At 36.3% G+C, this 20,930-nt stretch overlaps 2 protein-coding genes across 3 annotated transcripts in view; both read right to left on the reverse strand.

Annotated features, from left to right (window-relative positions):
* Positions 1–5,352, reverse strand: part of snx25 (sorting nexin 25) — a 41,012-nt gene extending 35,660 nt beyond the window's left edge. Inside the window, exons 1-3 of one of the 2 annotated variants that reach the window (XM_046849598.1) lie at positions 4,725–5,351; positions 4,345–4,430; positions 2,246–2,330 (exon numbers count right to left, since the gene is read on the reverse strand). In XM_046849598.1, coding sequence (XP_046705554.1) covers positions 2,246–2,330; positions 4,345–4,347 — 88 coding nt within the window. In that variant the 5' untranslated portion in view covers positions 4,348–4,430; positions 4,725–5,351. Of the gene's footprint in view, positions 1–2,245; positions 2,331–4,344 lie in introns of both variants that reach the window. The other variant, XM_046849597.1, reaches the window with a different exon arrangement.
* A 5,698-nt stretch (positions 5,353–11,050) lies between these two features.
* On the reverse strand, positions 11,051–20,391 carry enpp6 (ectonucleotide pyrophosphatase/phosphodiesterase 6). Its single transcript, XM_046850420.1, has 8 exons — positions 19,822–20,391; positions 15,703–15,882; positions 15,369–15,480; positions 14,777–14,918; positions 14,459–14,638; positions 13,851–13,988; positions 12,823–12,946; positions 11,051–11,456 (listed from the first exon to the last, which is right to left on the reverse strand). Exons 1-8 carry the CDS (start codon positions 20,063–20,065, stop codon positions 11,245–11,247), a joined length of 1,332 nt encoding a protein of 443 aa, XP_046706376.1. The 5' UTR covers positions 20,066–20,391; the 3' UTR covers positions 11,051–11,244.
* Between the last annotated feature and the right edge of the window lie 539 nt (positions 20,392–20,930).

The following is a 20,930-nucleotide window of genomic DNA, read 5'->3' on the forward strand; positions in this document are numbered from 1 at the left end:
AAAAAAAAATGAAACTGAGAGACTTTCATTTACATATTAGACGAAATTGCATAACAGGCACAGCCTGGTGTGGTTTGAATTTATACATTAAAAAAAAGGAAAGGAAATTTCCAAGTACTGGACCAGAACTAGGCAAGCTAGAGAAAGTGACTCATAAATGCAATAAACAGACTGTTTTCACAACCTAAAGCAATTTTTTTCAGCCTCAGTGTTGTGTTCCTCAATCACTCATTTCACATAATGCTCTGAACTGACCCTAGAGCAATACAGAGCATGATGAGATGTCACAAATATAAATGGGGAACTTCAAAGACGTGGACATGTTCGGAAAATTTTAGAGGGTTACACGCACACAAGCACGCTAAAGCGTAAATAAAGGAATGAGAGTGAGGAAGTCTTGAGACAAAGGGCAAAGGTGAAAAGAGTGGTCTGTGCTAGCAAATGACAATTCATATACCATTTGCTTCAGCACAGCAGACTGCATGGCATCTGCATGAGCTAAAACAATCTTTATGACTCTTCTTACTATAATGAAGTCATGCTTTTACATAAATAATAAAATAAATCCACTTTGCAAACTGAAATATTTCACTGCATTTCATCACTTTAGCCTTTCACAGTAAAGACTGTATCCTTTCAAAGTAATTTGTGCATGAGTTATCAATTGTGAATATAAAGATTAATATATATACAGATATATATTAATTATTTAATTAAAATAATTATTATTTAATTAATTAAAGAACACTGTATACCACAGCTGTATATAAACGCATAACATTCAGTCGACCTTCTATAATCTGTATAACCTACAATGTAGATTCTTACTATGTTTTTGGTAGCAAAACCAAATACGAGCATCTAACCACCTGTTATTTTTCTTTTACTTAATTGCTCTGCAAATGTGAAAATTTGAATACAGAGAGCAGCATTATGTTGTGTGAAAATAAAGCACTTAATTGGCATTTTCTTTTTACCCATATGCATGGAGGAACAAGCAATCCATACACAGCTTCCAGGACAAAACAGTAATGGAACATTTCTGATGATTCCGATGACGAACAGGAAATTTGGAGAGTTGAAATCCTGATTATTCTAGAAGCAAGAGAGCAAAATTACCCCCGCTGCCTGGGTGAAAAGCTTAGAATTGCCCCCGAGCAATCAGTGATCACCAGTTGTAGGGTGTAAACTCGGGAATGAGCATTCGTTCACTTGGAAAAATCGAATGTGCAAATGGCCGTGCTAAACTTTAGGTTATTGGACACATGTATCACCAGGGTGATCACAAGGTTTGTTAATCCATTGAGAATTTCAGTTCTTTCACTCGCACATGCTCTCGGGTTGAAACCTTTATGAAGTCAGTTTCAACTGCCGCCTGAGGACAGTTACAGCAGAAAGACAGGCTGAAATTCTCTCTATATTACATCTGTCAAGCATGTGGACGGTTGATGGTGGTGGAACTACGATCACACTTTCTTAGCAAGTAAATTTCAGGTATTAACATTTGTGGTATTTGACAGATAGCAATTATACAAAAGCAGTTAAGGGTTAAGGGTCTTACTCAAGGGCCCAGCAGTGGGAGATTGGTGTTGACATTATAACCAGTGAGCTGAACTACTGCTTCCATTTAAATTCAGCAGAAGCTCAATAAAAAAAATAGCCTTCAATGTCAATCAGTTGGCAACCTTAAGCTAAGCTCAATCATTTGATTACGTTTTAGTATTTGGGACAGAAACTCTAAACAATTAAAACATTCATTGTGTAGCCCCACTAGAACAAAATTAAAGCAGATTGTAAAAATGTGACGTGATCTTTCAGGTATGGAGGCTAGCATGTAAACTAGTCACAGTTCCCCTACACCGAAGTGAGGTACGCAATTTGTATTAAGCAATGGTAAAGTGGTAAAGAGATCACCATCAGTCAGACAGATAACTCTATTCTACTCTTCTTCATCTTTCTGCTAAGTCAAAACAGCTCACTCTCATCAATCATATCCAGATTAGAGTTGGACATGAAATTTGTTCATACCTATTTTCCAAGCTTAAAAGTTCAATATGACCACTTCTTCAGGGATATTTGTTCACTGTAATCAAATCTCTTTACTGGAATCAAATGTGTAAAATGAGTTTTGCTGATGGAATTTTCCCGGTAGTGTCACTTCAGTGCCAGACTTTTTTTTTTACAAAGGAACAAGTAACATTATTGGAGTTGTTAGCATTCTTGTCATTATTACTTCTCTACTCACACTCTTTCAGCGCTTTGTCCACATTGTGCGACACCACTACTCGTCTGGTCTGCACAGAGTCTAGAAGTGGTACTGAAAACCGTCCCTGTGGAGCACAAAACACAGAATCTATTGGAAAGGGATATGTGCAGTAATGCAAAACACTTGTTTTGCCACTGCGAAACAAACTGAATTTAACAATAAGACAGGCATCATTTTAAGTCAAGCAAGTGCATCCAAGGTTGCCAAAAATGTTTTTAATAATACATACTCAAACGCATACATTTATTTTGCTGATTGGCCATGTTCTTCCAGTTTTAATAGAACTTTAAGAATGCAAAAATACACTGATATTACCAGCACTTCAATATTATAGGCTATTTTGGGTATCTTCATGACATACAGTCCTAATTGTGTCCATTCCCACATTTCCCAATGAGAGGAACTTATGAAGGCACTGTGTATTGTTTGCATCCAAACACATAGCAGTTTGACAGACTTTAAATCTGCATTATGGAGTCAGATTTAAAAAATAAAAAAAAAATAAAAATAAAAAAAAGGAAAGAAAAATTACCCTTGGAAATGCCCATGGTATCATGGTACCTTTTTGAGGTAGTAGATCAGTGATTAAGGCTCTGAATTACTGATCCAAAGGTCGTTGTTCAAGCCCTGGTAGCGCCAGTTTTGGGCCCTTGAGCAAGGCCCTTAACCCTAAGTGCAGGGGGTGCTGTATAATGGCTGTCCCTGTGCTGTGCTCTGCCCCAACTAATAACATTGCTGGGATATGCGAAGAAAAAATTTCACCTTGCTGTAAAAGTACATGTGACAAGTATAAAGCACCTTTTCTTTTTCTTTCCTTTATACTGCACAGAAAATTACTGGATTGCTTCAATATTGTCACATTACTACAGCCTTTTTTTTTTTTTTTACACATACACAAATAGCACTCTATACAACGTTTTGTCGATTTAAAAGGTAAAACACTAAAATACAAAGCCAGAAGCCCCAAGCCAGATAATAATGAATAAAACACGGACGCTTGTTAATTCTTGACACTGCCTTCTGGATATTTTATCAGTGTACCTCCATTAAATGTGTGCATAGGTTAAATTTGATTGGAAAACGCATTCAGTCACCAAATGCCAAAAACATTGTATCGTACGATTAGGGATGCACATAATTCAAAATAATTGATGAAAATTAGGTATAAAATCAACTCTTTGGGATGTCACAAGAGGTAATTGGGCTAAGATAAGAGTTTAGCTTATCAGACACACCCAACATACAAGTGCACCTCAGAGATATACAATTACTCACTGCAGCTTGGCTGTTTCTATGAACAATTTGCATGTCCTCCTAAACCACCTCCAGATATGGAAATGGATTATTCAACAGTAACTGAATATCATTTGAATGCTGGACCAATCTCAACTCAAATAATGGCAGTGACATGATAGTGGCATTTCAGCAAGCACTGTACTGAGTGGATCAGTTGAGTGGATTAGTGTATCAGGAGCAATCACTAATGGACTGTACATTCTCACTGGCATCAACGACCCATTTCGAAACACAGAGCTGCAGTTAGCTGGATATTTCAGGTTAATGTTTTTAGCCAAGCAGTGGCATCGTAACAAGACTATATTCCTGATACAGCTGCACCAAGGCCAAAGATCTGCTCTCAAACTGTCCACAGCAAATGTGCACCTATTCAGTAGGTTTATCTAAAAAAAAAAAAAAAAAAAAAACCATGACCAATATGTGTCAGTGCAAGATAATCACATGGTCAGTCAGTGACTATACTGATAAGGATGGGTAGCTTTACTGCATTACATCTCGTGCTTTTCTGTTCCAGCCATGAGCTGCATAGATTTTCTGTGCATGTTATTCACTCTGTATGGATTGTCTCAAGCTTCTCTGGATTTCCTCCTACAAATCCTTTAATATGTGGACTTTTAAACACATCCCCCTCCCACCCACCCACCCAAGTGTGAATGTGTGTGGAAAACTATGTGTGCATGATGTGCTGTCTCACATCCATTCCAAGGGTCCACCATGACCCTGACTAGGATACACAGTTTAGTGAAGATGGATGGATGATAGATTGTTGTGTATCATCTTACCATTAATCTGTTGAATAAATCCAGCAGCTTGGGAGACTGCCTCTTGGACGGGTCGAACGGGATGATCTTTGGTGGACTCTTCTTGACTATCAAGCCCAAAGTGCCCAGGAGAAAGCAGAAGAGGGCGAAAGAGACGTAAATGAAGAGTTTAAGGAAAAACGAGGTTACTGTGAGTCCTCCGTAGCCGGACTGAAAGAGCACAGCGACCGCCGCGATGCCCAGAGTGATCGCGGGCAGGAGGCGGCATGAGGGACCAGGCATGGGGGCATCGCCACTGCCACTACTGCTGCCATTAACATGCATGCTGCTGGAAATGACATGGCCTCACAGGCGCGAACAGGACAGACTTTATGCCCCTCAACTTTCATTCATTTACCCACCTTGTACCCTGGTTTTGGTGGAGCACAGAGCTACGGACAGGCTGGACCGCTACTCCGCGCTGAAAACCCGAAGCCAACCTACAGCTCTGCTGACTAGCATCTTACTTTTGTTACCTCAGCGTGATCGATGGCATGTGAACTGCATATAAGCTGATGCAGCCAGCAAACACGGACACCTGCAGAGCCCATATAACGGAGCTAGCTAGTCAAAACAGCCAGGTATTTTCTATTGTCTTCGAGTATAGTGTAAGTGCGAGGAAAAATAAAATCACCGCTATCTGATGTAGCCCAAGCAGGGCATTAACTCGGATATCTACACCGAACAAGTCTACATACTACACAATACCAACAGAAAATTAGCAACTTTGTTTAGATAATTAAGACCCCAGTGTTTTTATGAGCTAATGGCTACATTCATTTACTCAGCTCTGAACGAGTGTCCAACTTTCCAACACCGCAAATAAATTATAAAACAAACAAATCGCAGACTCGCATTCCGGATATGTTAATTCCACCATAAATCCGCAGCTGAAGGCGCCATGTCCAGAGTAATATCCCAGTCCAAACAGCGTGTGTTTAGGTTACGGCGCTTTTCGTCAGCCTTTCTGGAGAGGAAACGCGTCTACACTGACGCACGTGACCACGATCGACCAATCAACGACCAGCCCGAACTGCGCACCGCACCTAATGGGTCAGTCAATCGGTCGCGTTTCTAATGTTTAAAATGAACAAGCAGGATTCAGGCTGGACATTGTGGAATTAAAATAGTGTCAGATCACGCATAAACAAACAAACAAATAAAGAAAGAAATAAAAGCCTGAGTCACGAGGGCATTTATTTCCTCTAGGGAATAATGGAAGTGAAACCCATATTGGTCTCTGTGTGAATTTCTTTCCAAGTTTCCTGTTCAAAGCTCTGTTTCAAAACAACTAAATATTCCAGATCCGTCTTTAGTTTACATACTAAAACAGCAAGTTATTATAAGATTTTTAATATACTGAGGCAAATTGGGACAAACTGTTCTATGGTCAGACTAATCGAAATTTGTATTTCTTTTTTATAAACCATGCACACCACATCCTGCAGACTAAAGAGGAGAGGGACCATCAGGCTTATTATCAGCATTTAGTTTAAAAAGCCACATCACTGATGGTATGAGAGTGCATTAGTGCCTGTATAATGGGCAGCTTGAATATTTGGAATGGCTGCATCAATGCTGAACGGTAGATACAGGTTTTAGAGCAACAAATGCTTTCATCCAGAAATTGTCTTTTTTTTCAGGGAAGGCCTTGCATTTTTGAGCAAGGCAATGCTAACTGTATACCGCATCTGCTACAATAGCATGCAATTGTATTAAAATAGTCTGGGTGCTGAACTGGCCTGCCTGCAGTCTAGACCTTTCACCATTTAAAAACAGTTGGTGCATCATGAAATAAAAAATTCAACAAAGGACACCCAGAACCATTGAGCTGTTAGAATCCGGGATCAGACACATTTGGGACAACATTCCTCTCAGCAAATGGTCTGCTTAGTTCCCAGATGACTACACAATAGTAAACATAGACCTGTCCCAACTTTTTAAAAACCTGTTGCAGTAATCAAATTCAAAAAGACCCTATATTTTCCTTAAAATGATGATGGCCAGGCAGAGGGACTGAGCTGGGAAGGATGTGCTGCAAGTTAGAGCAATAAAGGATGGATATGTAAATGTGTTGACTAGTGAGGAGGTTGTGTTGAGAAGATGGAGGGAGTTTTTTGAGCAGCTGATGAATGAGGAAAATGAGAGAGAGAGAGAAGGTTGGATGATGTGGATGATTTTGTTTATTGTTTTACAGTCCTAGAATAAGGATCTATGAGATTTGCAAATCATTGCATTCTGTTTTTATTTACATCCGTAAAATCAAGACAGATTTAATTTATATTTTGCCTGTAGTACTGTCACACATGAATCTGATTATTAATCAAACAATTGCAAGCTAGTCAGTGAAACAGAGCACAGATTTAATTATGATAAACAGAGAGCAACAGAGGGTAGTTTTTTGTTAATACTTTCACACCGTTAAGTCATTCATGCCTGGTATGTGTGGAAAATAATGTTATATTACGACAGATAACCCAACAGGGAGGGAGAAAAAAAATGGTGGAGTATGACAAAACTTTATAATGTAAACACACGTCTATTGGATTTAGTGTAAATCTGGTTTATAAAAAAACTGTGTTTTTGCGACATCTGCTGCTTAATTGATGAACAGCAACCCAAAAATGCACTTCTTTAGTTGTAACTTTACAAGTAAAGTATCTGTAACCACTGTATATTAACTAACTGTAGCTAGTCTATTGCAGTCCATATGCACTTTCTTAACCACTCATGACCGCATTTATCTATAGAAACAGTACCTCTACTGACATCATAGTGGCATGATAATATACAGTATGTGTCCTTTGCAAAGTAAGTAAACACATTAAATGACCTATTGGCTCAATAAATACTTTTTAATCACTGGGTGAACAAAGATTTATCAAAAAATATATATTTTTCTTCTTCTATCGGTGCTGACATTAGGGGTCACCACAGTGGATCATCCGTCTCTATGCTACTTTGTCCTCTACATCTGCCTCTTTCAAACCAACTACCTGCATGTCTTCCCTCACCACATCCATAAACCTTCTCCTTGGCCTTCCTCTTTTCCTCCTTCTTGGCAATTCCATCCTCAGCATTCTCCTACCGATATATCCCATGTCCCTCGTCTGCATGTCCAAATCATCTCAATCAGGCCTCTCTCACTGTGTCCCCAAAACTTCCTACATGCGCGATTCCTCTAATAAACTCATATCCAATCCTGTCCATTGTCGTTACTTTTAATAAAAATCTCAGGATCTTCAGCTCTGCCACCTCCAGCTCCACCTCCTGTCTTTTAGTCAATGCCACTGTCTCTAAACCATACAACATAGCAAAATTAACCACAGTCTTATAAACTTTCCCTTTCACTCTTGCAGATACCCTTCTATCACAAATCACTGCCACTCTTCTCCACCCTCTCCACCCTGCCTGCACTCTTTACTTCACTTCTCTAACACACTCTCCGTTAGTCAAGATTCAAGGCAAGTCAAATAGCTTTTAGTGTCATTTCTACCATATATAGCTGATGCAATACACAGTAAAATTAGATGTTTTCCAGAACCCTGGTGCTACATTAAATAACTATATCACACAACATAAAGTTACATAACACAACACAGAGCAAGGACTAAAGTAAGTGTCCTTGCCACATAAAGTACATCGTGTGCAACTGTGTGCAAACAGTGCAGAAAAAAATACAGTGCAGACAGACAACACAAGACAGTGTAGGACAGATTTGTTTTTTTAAACACAGAATACAAAATAGCACCAGCCAGTAAACCTATTGTATACTTAGATTATACAGTAATGTGATATGTATATGTATAATGTGTATAATATATACATATGTAATGTGTATAAAATGATTAAATATAAATATAATATGGGTGGTGGAGTGGATTGAGATGAGTAATGTGTGTGTTAAATTCATTTTGTACAGTTACAGTTACACACAGTTGAGTAAGTGTGTGTGTGTTATGTACAGTTCAGGAGTACTAATTGCTTGAGAGAGAAAACTGTTACACAGTCTGGCTGTGAGGCCAGAATTCTTTGGACCCTCTTTTTTCCTGATGGCAGGAGAGTGAAGAGTGTGTGTGATGGGTGTGTGTGGTTGTACCCAGTGGGTTTTCTCATTCTCTTTCAAAACACCCACCTTTCAAAATCTTGTTAAACCATCTTGTTAAACAATCTTGTTAAAAAACTCTCTGCCATCTCTCCTAAACATCTCCATGCTTCTACTGGTATGTAATTCGATCCAAGCAACTTTCCATTCTTCATCCTCTTAATAGCTGCTCTCACATTCTCCTTACTAATCCTATGTACCTCCTGCTTCACCATCTTCACATCATCCAACCTTCTCTCTCTCTCATTTTTCTCATTTCAGCTGCTCAAAATACTCCCTCCATCTTCACAACACACTCTCCTCACTAGTCAACACATTTCCATCTCCATCCTTTATTGCTCTAACTTGCAGCACATCCTTCCCAGCTCAGTCCCCCCTTTTTTTTTTTTTTTAGTTCTTACTCTCCTCCTCTTAATCTTCACCTTTAAAGTCATCTTACAGACCACCATCCGATGCTGTCTAGCTACACTGTCCTCTGCCAACTCCTAACAGTTTCCAATCTCCTTCAGGTTGCATCTCCTGCATAGATTATAGTCCACCTGTGTGCACCTTCCTCCACTCTTGTACGTCACCATATGCTCCTCCTTCTTCTTAAAATATGTATTTACCACTGCCATTTCCATCCTTTTTACAAAAGCTACCACCATCTGCCCTTCCACATTCCTCTCGTTAAAGCCATACCTACCCATCACCTCCTCATCACCTCTGTTCCCTTCACCTACATGCCCATTAATGTCTGCCCCAATCACTAATCTTTCCGTCCTAGGTACACCTTCTACCACTTCATCTTACTCACTCCAGAATCTTTCCTTCTCCTCCATCTTACAACCCACTCGAGAAGCATAGGCACTGATGACATTTATCATCACCCCTTTAAATTCCAGCTTCACGTTCATCACCCTATCAGAAACTCTCTTCACCTCCACTACACTCTTACTAAACTCTTCCTTCAGGATCACTCATACACCATTTCTCTTTTCATCCACACCATGAGAGAACAGTTTAAACCAGGTCTGGGCAATTAATTTCGATAGGGGGGCCACATGAAAGAACTGTGTTGGAGGGCCGAACCAATGATAAATTTAAATATTCTGCTCAATAATAATTTTCTCCCATTGTAAAAAGCAGTAAATTATATATTTTGATAAGCTGCTAGTAAATAAAGTATTAAAGCGATTAAAGCAAGTAATAAACAGTTTAAAACAAAACAAAACGTCACTGTTTAAATTTATTTTAACTTGTTAATCTTCACAAATACTAAAAAGGTGTTTTACAGTATTTAAAAAAATAAGCAACTGAACAACTTTATACAAAAAACAATAAGTGCTTTTGATGTTTTCAGTTTAGTTTACTTGTTCAGTGAGAAAAATCCAGTCTGTCTTGGGCTTAAACAAGTGCACTGAAATCTGGCTGAATGGCTGAGGTGGCTATGCGAAGGACAGCTGAGAGGTGATCGTCAGTTATAGAGGATCTGTATCTGTATTTGCAAAGTTTTGTAAGAAGCATTTCTTGAGTTTGCAGCTTGGCTAGCAAAGCCTCTGACTCCTTTGTGTGCTCTTCGTCAGATAAGCTCTTATATTTCTCCTCGTGTTTGGTCAAGTAGTGGCAAATCAGATTGTAATCCTTAAACACAGCGACTTGTGTACAACAAACTAAGCACACGGCTTCACCTTTGACGTCTTACTCACTTTCCACTTCATCTCCTGAACACACAACATATCTACCTTTTTCCTCTCCATTATATCATCTACCTCTCTCCCTTTACCAGTCATAGTACCAGCATTTAAAGTACCAACCCCAACCTCTACTCTCCTACACTTCTCGTTACTCTGCTGTCATTCCTGTCCTCCTCTCTTTCAGTCAACAGTAGCCCAACAGTAACCCTTTTGACTAACGATACTTGTGGCGGTTGTTGGTAACCCGGGCCTCAACCGATCCGGCTTGAAATTCCGATTCGTAATCCGCATGTTTGATTTGGCACGTTTTACTCTGGATGCCTTTCCTAACACAGCCCTCCCTATTTATCTGGGCTTGGGACCAGCACTAACAGCTCTTAGACCAACCCTAATGGCTGGGTAATTTATATATATATATATATATATATATATATATATATATATATATATATATATATATATATATATATATATATATATATAATGCAGGCAATAAAACAATAAATATGATGTGCTAGAGTCAAAGATATAAGTTGATAAAGAAAAGGTGAAAAGGTTGTACATTTGGGAAAGAACTAGATCAACATGTGATGCAGCACAGTTTTGCTGACAACAAAGGACAAAAACATTTCTTTTATTTTACTTTTATTTTTTTCAAAAACTAATTTTTAAACCCAACATATACAATCTTATTTAGAAATGATGTTAAGAAAATTGATTTTCACATGCTGAAAAAATGTAAACATCATGTATCTTTACATTCAACAAAGTACAAAAAAAAATAAGAATCACTAATTCTTAATTTATTCTATCAACATGAAATGAGGGTGAAATTAATGTATAGCATTAAAAGTATCTTGCATGGTGTCACAATGAAGAAAGTCATAAAAAAATGTATAAGGACAAGTACCTGAGCTTTATTTTGCTTTATTGTCTGTGCCAAGAGTCGAATCATGAATTAACAACCTAAAAATAAATTTCAATTTCCCAATTTGTACAGTTTTAACTAAGATTTCTAATTAATGTATCCAACTGTTTTTGAACTGCAGAGTGTACTGCACCCTAGTGCAGTCTTGCAGAAGGTAGACGTGTGTGTTGTTTCTAAATCCGAACAGACAGTAGCATTAACAGCAGTGCTAACACAGTACTGTAAAGCAGCACAGGCTGTATGGCATCAGAAGAATTCTTCAGCATAAATTCCACTCGAGACCAGGAGCCGTTGTTGGGAAGTGGAGTGATGGAAAGCATGTTGCACATTAAATTATACACATCCACTGATCTGATAGGCCCTGCTTGGAAATTTGTCTTGAAGGCTGACATGCAGAGATGAGACAAGGGATTAATATACATGTACATGTTCATGGTATAATAATAACTTACAAATATCTAGTATTCATAATTACAATTTAATATACATTTTAAGTTCACTGGAAGATAAAGAAATATTAAAAATCTAGTTAGGCATTCTCCTTATAACATCATGGCTGACCCTGGCATGATACTGACCCTGTGCATAAGATTTTAGTGTCAAGGTTGGTGTAAAGGATTTTAAATTATCTGCAGAGCCCTGGCCTTAACTCAGCTGAACACCTTTAGGTTAAACTGGAATGCTGAATGCACCATTAGATCAGTGCGTAATCTCACATTTTCTTTTGAATTAATGAGCACACACCCCCAGACCTTAATTGAAAATCGAATTAAAATAACATGATGTTCATGTGTGCATAAACCTTTGGCAATATAGTTTAGGCTAAATATTTAATTTAAGGGTCAGCCAATGTCATTGTAAAATCAGCTAAACTGACACAATTCAGATATGTTGAAATCCAATATAAAGTGAATGATAACAAAAATCTAGGAATTGTAAGCCTGTTATAGTGACAGTAAACTAGTTACCGTTCTCATCTACATTATAGCACATATATACAGTTACTGCCTTACCAATCACTTTAATTATTCCCTTAATCTTGGTGACAAGGCAACAATGTAAGTTACTTATAAACAGCAAAGCTTAAAGTCCCCCTCTCTGAAATCTTGCCCCATGCTATAAACGTTAAAGGAATAACTTTGCCTCTAACTGTCACAAAGAGCTGAAACCTATTTACTATTTTGACAGCATTGTGTATATACACAATCTATTACTATTAGACTTTATAGAATATGATGTTATGACAATGTCTTAAGGGTGATTGCTTATTTTGGGGTTGCACATAGTTTGCATGGCCATTCCTAACCTAGTCGAGATTCCAATTATCACATTCCAATAATTTATATATATATATATATATATATATATATATATATATATATATATATATATATATATATATATATAATGTATTATTAAAATAATAATAATAATAATAGGGGCGGGAGTGGAGGTAAGGGCAAGGATACTGGAAAGGATGTGCTGCAAGCCAATTATTGCTTGGTATCCCACAGCAGTTTGTCACGATTTAAGCTACAGTATGTTTCTGTGGTGCGTTTTGAACAATGACAAAATAAAATAGCAATTTCTGTAAGTTCTTACATTGTGTGTGAGCATGTTTGTATAAGGTAACAAAAAAAAACTAACTTACTTACAACGAATGTCATGACATTCATTCCCAAGCCCTGCTTTTATAGAAAATGACCATATCTCTAGTAAACAAACATGTTTAGTGTTTATATGGTGTTTACCTGGCCCTTTAGCAAGTAGAAAGCCCCTCATGTCCAGGAACTCATTGTCATAGCCATGCCAACCATGCTGCCAGCCCTGAGGCTTTCCTGTATCATTCTGCCAGTAAGGCAATGTATCTTTGTTCTGCAAGCAGAATCAGGAAAGATTACTGAGATAGGTTCAGTTTGACACAGAAATGCAATAGGTTTGCTTTGTAGAGAAATTGCTAGAGTTTTTAAGATGTTGATTATAGGGGACTTGAGAAGTATTCTGTATTAAGCACAGAAAAGTCAATGTAAGTATAACCTAGACCTAGATCAATTTTAAATAAATTACTATTCAAGCAGAATACTAAAACCTTTATTCCAAGTTAATTTTATGTTAATGGTTACGTTTTTCTCCAAAAATATTTTTACTTTTTGTATGTTTTGGACATTTAGAAACTTTCCAAAGTTTTTATATTTAAGAAAATTGAGGATATTTTTTATTGGAAATTTTATTTAAAATTCAGACTAAAGCTACCAGTAAACAAATAACTCAAATATAAAAAAAAAAAACTAAATCAAAAAAATATTAAACTAGCTATAAGAATTGCCTACATTTGCTTATATTCTATTAGTGTTTTTGAGTTGTAGTAAAGATACAGTAGGTAAAATAGATCTCCAATAAAGCAAAAGTGCTCCTTTTAAACTTTTACTTGAGTAAAAGTACAAAAGTATTTGCCTTCAAATGTACTCAAGTATCCAAAATACTATGATTTATTATGGCTATAATATTGTATTTTTTCACAAGACTCTTGCCTAATCAACTCAGTTTATGTAAAGACTGTAATGTGACTCTTAGCACACCAATTTATTAATAGAATGAATTATTATTATTATTATTATTATTATAAAAGAATTAGCGGAACACTTATTGATATCTATTAAAATTATCACGATCCCAAAAACATTTTTTCAACAATAAAATAAAAGTTTGTGGCAATAAAAGCAAAATTCCATGTTATTTTTCTTCAGTTAATTTTGTGACATTAATACTCAAGTCTAACCTGAGTGATGAACCATCCAGGGTCAGCAACAAGTGTTAAGGGTGAGACAAATTTTCCACGTTTATAGTTATAGCGATCCGGGATATCAGGTGTCTGATACACGTTCATGTTTTTTGCTGCCTTCAATGCTGTATATATCTGAAACAAAAAGTTTAGGAAAAGTATTATTCTATATACATTCTGTGTGGCAGTAAAAAAATAACAACTTCACCACCCTTCACCATATTTTGTACTGTTACAACCTGGAACCATATACAAAGAAGTCATACAGATCTCTACACATATGACCTTTGACAAATCAACATAGATTGCATAATTATTCCCAAAATGTAAATCTAAAAGCGATTTTATACTATTTACTTACTTCTTTTTAGTCCTTAGTTGCTTAAATTAGCACTGGTGCCAGTACAAATCACTTAATTTGTTGAATTTGTTCTAAGCATCACATTTTATTAAAATTATGTATGTTTGTGAGTTTGCTAGTGAAAGAAAAAATGTTTGAAGGAAATTCTGACTCAGACAACACACATTTACTCTGACCACTATAAATAATAGGAACATATCCATATGTTTAATATACATAATAGGAAATACAACAGTAAGTTTACCTTTTCAAGCATTCCTGGTTTAGGCCACAGACTGACAACTGGGCCTCTGTCCATCATCTTTAAGACGTTGGCCATGTTTATGTAGTTATCCAGTTCTATAATCTTCTCCATCCAGTTGATATCAGTCATTCCATGGTCAGAAAACATGATGACGTTCAAATTATCTTCCAAGCCTTTCTCCTGAAATACACAACTGCAATCTCAGTGGAATTTTGCATAAATGTTTCCTCTGTGCTGCTGTACATGAAAAGCAACTGAACAACAATGTGTCTATTTCATTACACACAGACTGGCTTGTGTACATTGTTTAGCACAGACCTTAATCTTTTGGTTTAACGTCTGGAATGCCATGTCCAGTGATCGAACAGCAGTCCGCACCTGCGCCGACCCAGGCCCAAAGTGGTGGCCCTCCACATCGATGTTTTCATAGTACACAGCAGCCATATCTGCCACATCATTCCTTAGAAGAACAAATCACAGAATATACACACCAAATATTTATTTAATCACAATTAAATAGTTTTATTTACATATGTTTATAATTGAAAATAAATCATGAGTATAAACCCCTGAATTAATATAGGTAAGTCTCTCAAAAGTTTCATTTTAATATTATTCATATAATGGATTTTCTTTACATGCCATCCCATAAGACCTTCAATGATAAAGAACATGTAATCTGAACCATTCATTATGTGCTTAGTACATCTTTAAAATCTATCTGTAGTACATCTGTAAAATTTGCTGCTGCAATATACTGCATTACACTGTATTGTTAATACAGTGTGTAACAATTTGTCTGAGAACTTGCTTTGGAATTTCATAATTCTATCATTCTAAAAAAATTTTGGTTTTGAAGTGGTTTTGAAGTGTTCTTTGTTTAGCTAGAGGAGGTCTGTGTAACACTTACTTCAGTACATTAAGACCATTCTCTATAGCATCACTTAGATTCTTCAAAGAAGGACTGGCAACATATTTCTCACAGAATGCAGGATTTACACCAAGAATCTTCACTTCACAACCTAATAATACACAAATAATTGTTTGTGTACTTGTATTAATATTGACATGTCTTGAATTGTAATAGAAAATGAATCAACAAGAATCAGTCACACGGATTTTACGTCACACAGTTTTTTTAATTTACACTAAATAAATGTCCAATATCTTATCCTGTATTTTGTATAATTATGCAAATGGTGATTTGAGAGCAATAACAAAGACAACATACAACCATCACTGACCTGGCCAGTGGTACATGTAGACATTCTTGCCTAGTTTCTGCAAAGTCACCCAGATGGGTTCAGAGCCATTCCACCACATCGGTAAGAGGCTGCCTGGATTGGCTCCAATCAGAAATTCCTCAGATGAGTTCTGATCCCACATAAAATTCCCGGTCATTTGGTGCACATCACAATGGCGACCTGGTATATTAAAGGGATAAGGATGACCCTTTGTGCAGATTTAAACTGAACAAGTTGATTTGGTTACAAAATAAAAATCATTTAAACAAATAACTGAAATCGTAATTTACCCTAGTACACTGAATTCATTAATTTTTAGTTTTCACTATGTCTTTGGATGGGACATCATCCCACCGCACACATAGATTAGTCTTCTAAGGTACCTTTTGCAGGGAAATCTGAGGCCACTTTCATGAAACATGTACAGAACATCTCCACAAAGGCATCAGACTGAAAGCCTAGACCTTTAGTTGTCTTATGTGTTGCTTGCTGTGTCACTATCCTTTCTTGATTATTCCATAGATCTAATCTAAATTAATCTTATACTATAAACTGCTAATAATATATAAACCACCTCCATGATATTGTGTAAGCCTCTCTTTCGTCACCAAAATAGCACTGACCAATTAAGGCATGGTCTCTACAAGTCCTCTGAATGTGTGCTGCTTGGCACCGATATGTTAGCAGTAGATCATTTAACTGTATTTTGTTAGAAGAGGCTACCATGGATCACATTTCTTTTGTCCAACATATCCTGCAAATGCTCGATCAGATTGAGGTCTATGTAATCTGTGCAATCTCTTTTTCAGTTCTTTCAAACTTTTTCTGTTCATTTACAAATACTTTATTTGAAAACTAGAGTTTTCCATATATACGAGGTCTTATTTTTTATAGTATTTAATAAGTTAACAAATAGAATATTTTAATTAAATTAAAAACAAACCAAGAAAAATTGTAAATTGTAAAATCTTGAAAAAAAAAGATTCAGAGATGTAATTTCTGCACTGTGTGTGCAGGAATACAGCCAAATCAACATACACAATACCGAATACTGTGTTCACACTCAGATAAATATTCAGATGATTTATAGAAAATCTTTAAACCTGAAAGTATACAAATAAGAAAGCAAGAGATTTCTGCCAGTTTCTCTTCTTTCAGCATCTTTGAAAAGTTGAGAAAACAATTAACTTTAGTCTGCTGTTATAGTAGTGAAATCAGCAATCTGGATTAAACTTCATTGTTTACTGGCTTTACTATTGCCTGGATGTGATTATTGGAACAGACTCGAGCCCAGGTTGAGGGGGAAATCCAAAAGCCTAAGAAAAACAACCACCATCAGCGAATCATCCACACAGCTGCAGTGACTGGGATTGAGGATTGTTTCCCATAGAAAAAAAAACTTATTGAAACAGAAAGATAGAAGTAAACATGAACAATGCACATACCTGATAAAAAAAACTAATCTAATGCTTGGTTAATGTGTCCATATAGTCATAAAAAAATATAAATGTGAACTTTAATTATCTTTCTCTAATAACAATAAACTTAATGTCTTTGTTGATAACCACTTTTCCACTATGGAAACACAATTATCATAAACAGCTTCTGACATGGCCCTGGATTTGGTGAAATATTGCTAGGATTAAAGTAAAGGTTTAAAAAACAGCAAACAGTTGTTTCTTCACATATGCTACTAGGACAAGCACATGGAACCAGAGGTTTCATAAAGTCTACCTGACTCCAGGTTTGTACATCACAAAGACACACGCCACACAAAGCATGGCTAATTGGGATTTTATTTAATAGAGTCTGTATCGAGGATGTAATGACCTCCATGGCTTTATATTTGGTTAATTATTAGCCGAGGTCTATCTATAGCCAGGGCAATGTGAAGAAATAATAGTATAATAAATGCAGTAAACAACCTAGTATCAAAGCTTATAAGAGTTTATTATGGAATTATTAATAACAATATGGTTGTATCATAAGCTAATATTTTCTCATTGCAAAAGACATTATTATATACATAATTATTATATATTTAAATGTCTTTGACAATGAGAAAATATTAGTTTATGTATATATATATATATATATATATATATATATATATATATATATATATATATATATATATATATATATAAAATGATATTTAAGGAAAATATTTACAATTTGTATGTTTGTTCTTTACTGTAATAAACAGGTTTTCCTGTTTTTATCCATGAAGCATATTCCTTTTATTTATTGAAAATAATGTGTAAAACATTTTTTACACATTGTAACACTTTCTTCTTCATTTTTCTATGATTTTAAATCACTACTTCTATATTTGTTTGTAATTATATTGACAGCCTGAACTAAGGAAAGGCACATTTGTCTATGTTATTAGAATGGAGAGTACTTTTGTGGAAGTATATGTCAAAAAGCTGTTAGCTGTGCCAAGCTCTTCTAGTGTTTGGCACCATTAAATCTTGACAATATCTACTGTCTAATAAAAAAATGGCTGTCATTACATTATGGCCTTCTTTTATAGCACGCTGATACTGCTGACCTTTCCGTACTTTGTTCCTATTATAAGTTGCCTCATGCCTTATGTTGCCTGAAGCAAAAGCCATATATCAATATTTAAAAGAAACAAAAACAAGAACAACCACGTTTACAACTGTTTTGTATCTTTTCCTCCTAGCCCTTGTGGTGTTTGAGGATCCATTTTAGGGACTATATGGCACAGGGCCAGCCAGTGGGATATTTTTCCAGCTTGAATATCAGAACATGTATTCCTGGTTTTGGCATAGATTCACCATGGCCTGACCAAAATAAAACAGTTTCTTTGAATAAATGAATCAAATCTAATGAAGTAATTAGTTTCATTTTTCATGCTCGCTTAGTTTGAAAAGTCTATTACTAGGTATAAGCTTAACAGTTTCATTTAAATGTTAAAAACTGATGTAATAATCCTTCATAGTGACATGAGACTTGCTTAGATTTAACAATATGTAGGGGGTTAAGCAATATTATGCATAAAGCAGCATCTGATATGAGCAATATTATATGTATATTACCGTATATGCAAAATGATATACAAGGAATATGTACTTCAATACTCATTTGGGGGAAAAAAAGAATAGTTACCTTTAAAAGAGGTACAGTAAGAGAATGATCATATTTGACTCATAAAATATAGTACACATAAAATATACTATAAAACTATTCTATTCTATAGAAATATACATAATATTTAATAATGGGAGAAGAGTACATTCAGCTGTACACTCCATGTTTTTTTCATTGTGCTGTCAATCAGTCATGACTTTCCTTTGTCCTGTCAGCTTTCCTTTTACCTTGTAAACTTACACATTTATGGAATTACCCAATCAACCAATCCTGTGGCACCTGTACAGGTACAGGTCAAGGGATACAAAGGATTACATTTTGTCTTCAAACCACAGAATGGGGTGGGGGTGATTTCAGTTACTGTGAATATTGGGATCTCATGGAATTTCTTATAAAAAAAATAAAAACATCCAGAGAGCAGAGATCCAGACACAGACCAAAGCAACTGATTAATCAGCAGTGTCCAGATAAGGATGGTCAGGAAGCTAAAAGGAACACTACAATAACTTAAATAATATGACAACCACAGTAAGTAAAAAAAGCATCTCAAAATGCAAAACAAAGCACATGTTCAGACTGATGGGTTACAACAGGAGATGACATCAGGTTACAATGGTCAGCTGTCAAGAACAGAAATCTGAAGCTACAGTACAGTGGGCACAGGCTGACCGGATCTGGATTGTTGAGATTGGGAAAGAGTCATCTTGTCATCTTAGATAAAAAGATCCATGTTTTGTCAACACTCAGATTTTGACCTTCAATAGATTATATGAATACAGAGGTCTAGAAGATGAAGCAAAAGCTATACATTACAGAGTGCATACCCTTCATTACCATTAAACAACATTATCCAATTGCAATACCAGTGAGAGAGCAGTTTTAGTTTGATATACATGAAATAGGCAGTATAAAAATTTGAATAAATAAAAATGAAATTTAGCAATCATCTTTTACAGAAATACAGTATACAGATTGTTTGGTTTTTAAAGAAGCTTCTCTCACCTGTCATAAGGGTGTAATAGTTGGGATAGGAAAGACTCGGGAAGTCCGGAGTCATGTAATCTACTTTGACGCCGTTGTTCACAATTTCTTTAAACCCAGGCAGGTTTTGAAGATCGGCCATGTAGTCATAGCGGAAACCGTCGATGAGGAAGACCAAAAGTTTTTGCTTATCCGCGCATTGGCATCCAAATACAAGAAGAAAAGCAACGATAAAAGCCCATGCTGAGCGCGCAGGACTAGGCATGGTGCTGCAGGGAGGATCAAATGGGCTGAGAGAGAAGTGATCAAGGACGAAGTGCAGAATGAGAAGTGAACATGGATTGAGGACTAGGACATGTTCCGTGGGGCGGAGAAAGAAAAATAGGGAGACTGGAAGCGGACCGGGATTAAATAGGGTCCGACATTAAATTATTGGGATTGAGTACGCACCGGCTTTGGATCTGAATATCTGACCTAATACAGCAGTACCGTATTTTTATTTATCGGCACAAACAAGTACTACTCGTAGCCTGCAGAAGATTCTTGTCAAACGGTTATTAAAGATTGAAGCTGCAGGATTGCGTCTCGTATCAGTCAAATGCGCAGTGAGAAACTGTAAGTTAGGGACCGTCTACAAATTCTACCCACTGGGCTACATCATGGCGCAACTGCCATCTTTAAAAAAAAAATACGAATGACATTTTTACAATATTTAGGGTGCAAAAGAACTAATTCGTGAAATAATTTGGTAATTAGACAATCAAATTTTTATATTCTAGATGTTCGTGTGCATTCCTAGTAGGATCCAGATGTTCTACTGGTCAGATTTTGTCAGTATGTCCGAACATACAAAACTATTTAATATGTAATGTACAGTGATGGATAAAGTACACCGTAATCAAGTTCATAAATAAAAAATATGTGGAATCTGGAGGTTCCTTACAGATTAACTTCAGAAGAGATGCTCAAACTAGGGCCCGGGGGCCACTGTTGGCTTGTGGTGACCTTTGATTTGGCCTATGCCATATGTTACCAGTGGTGGACTGTAACGGAGTAAATGTAATTCATTACTGTACTTAAGTATCTCTACTTAACTGAAGTATTTCTATTTGGGGAGACTTTACGTCACT

This window comes from Silurus meridionalis, chromosome 5 (genome assembly GCF_014805685.1).
Source record: "Silurus meridionalis isolate SWU-2019-XX chromosome 5, ASM1480568v1, whole genome shotgun sequence".
In the NCBI taxonomy this organism is placed as follows: Eukaryota; Metazoa; Chordata; class Actinopteri; order Siluriformes; family Siluridae; genus Silurus; species Silurus meridionalis.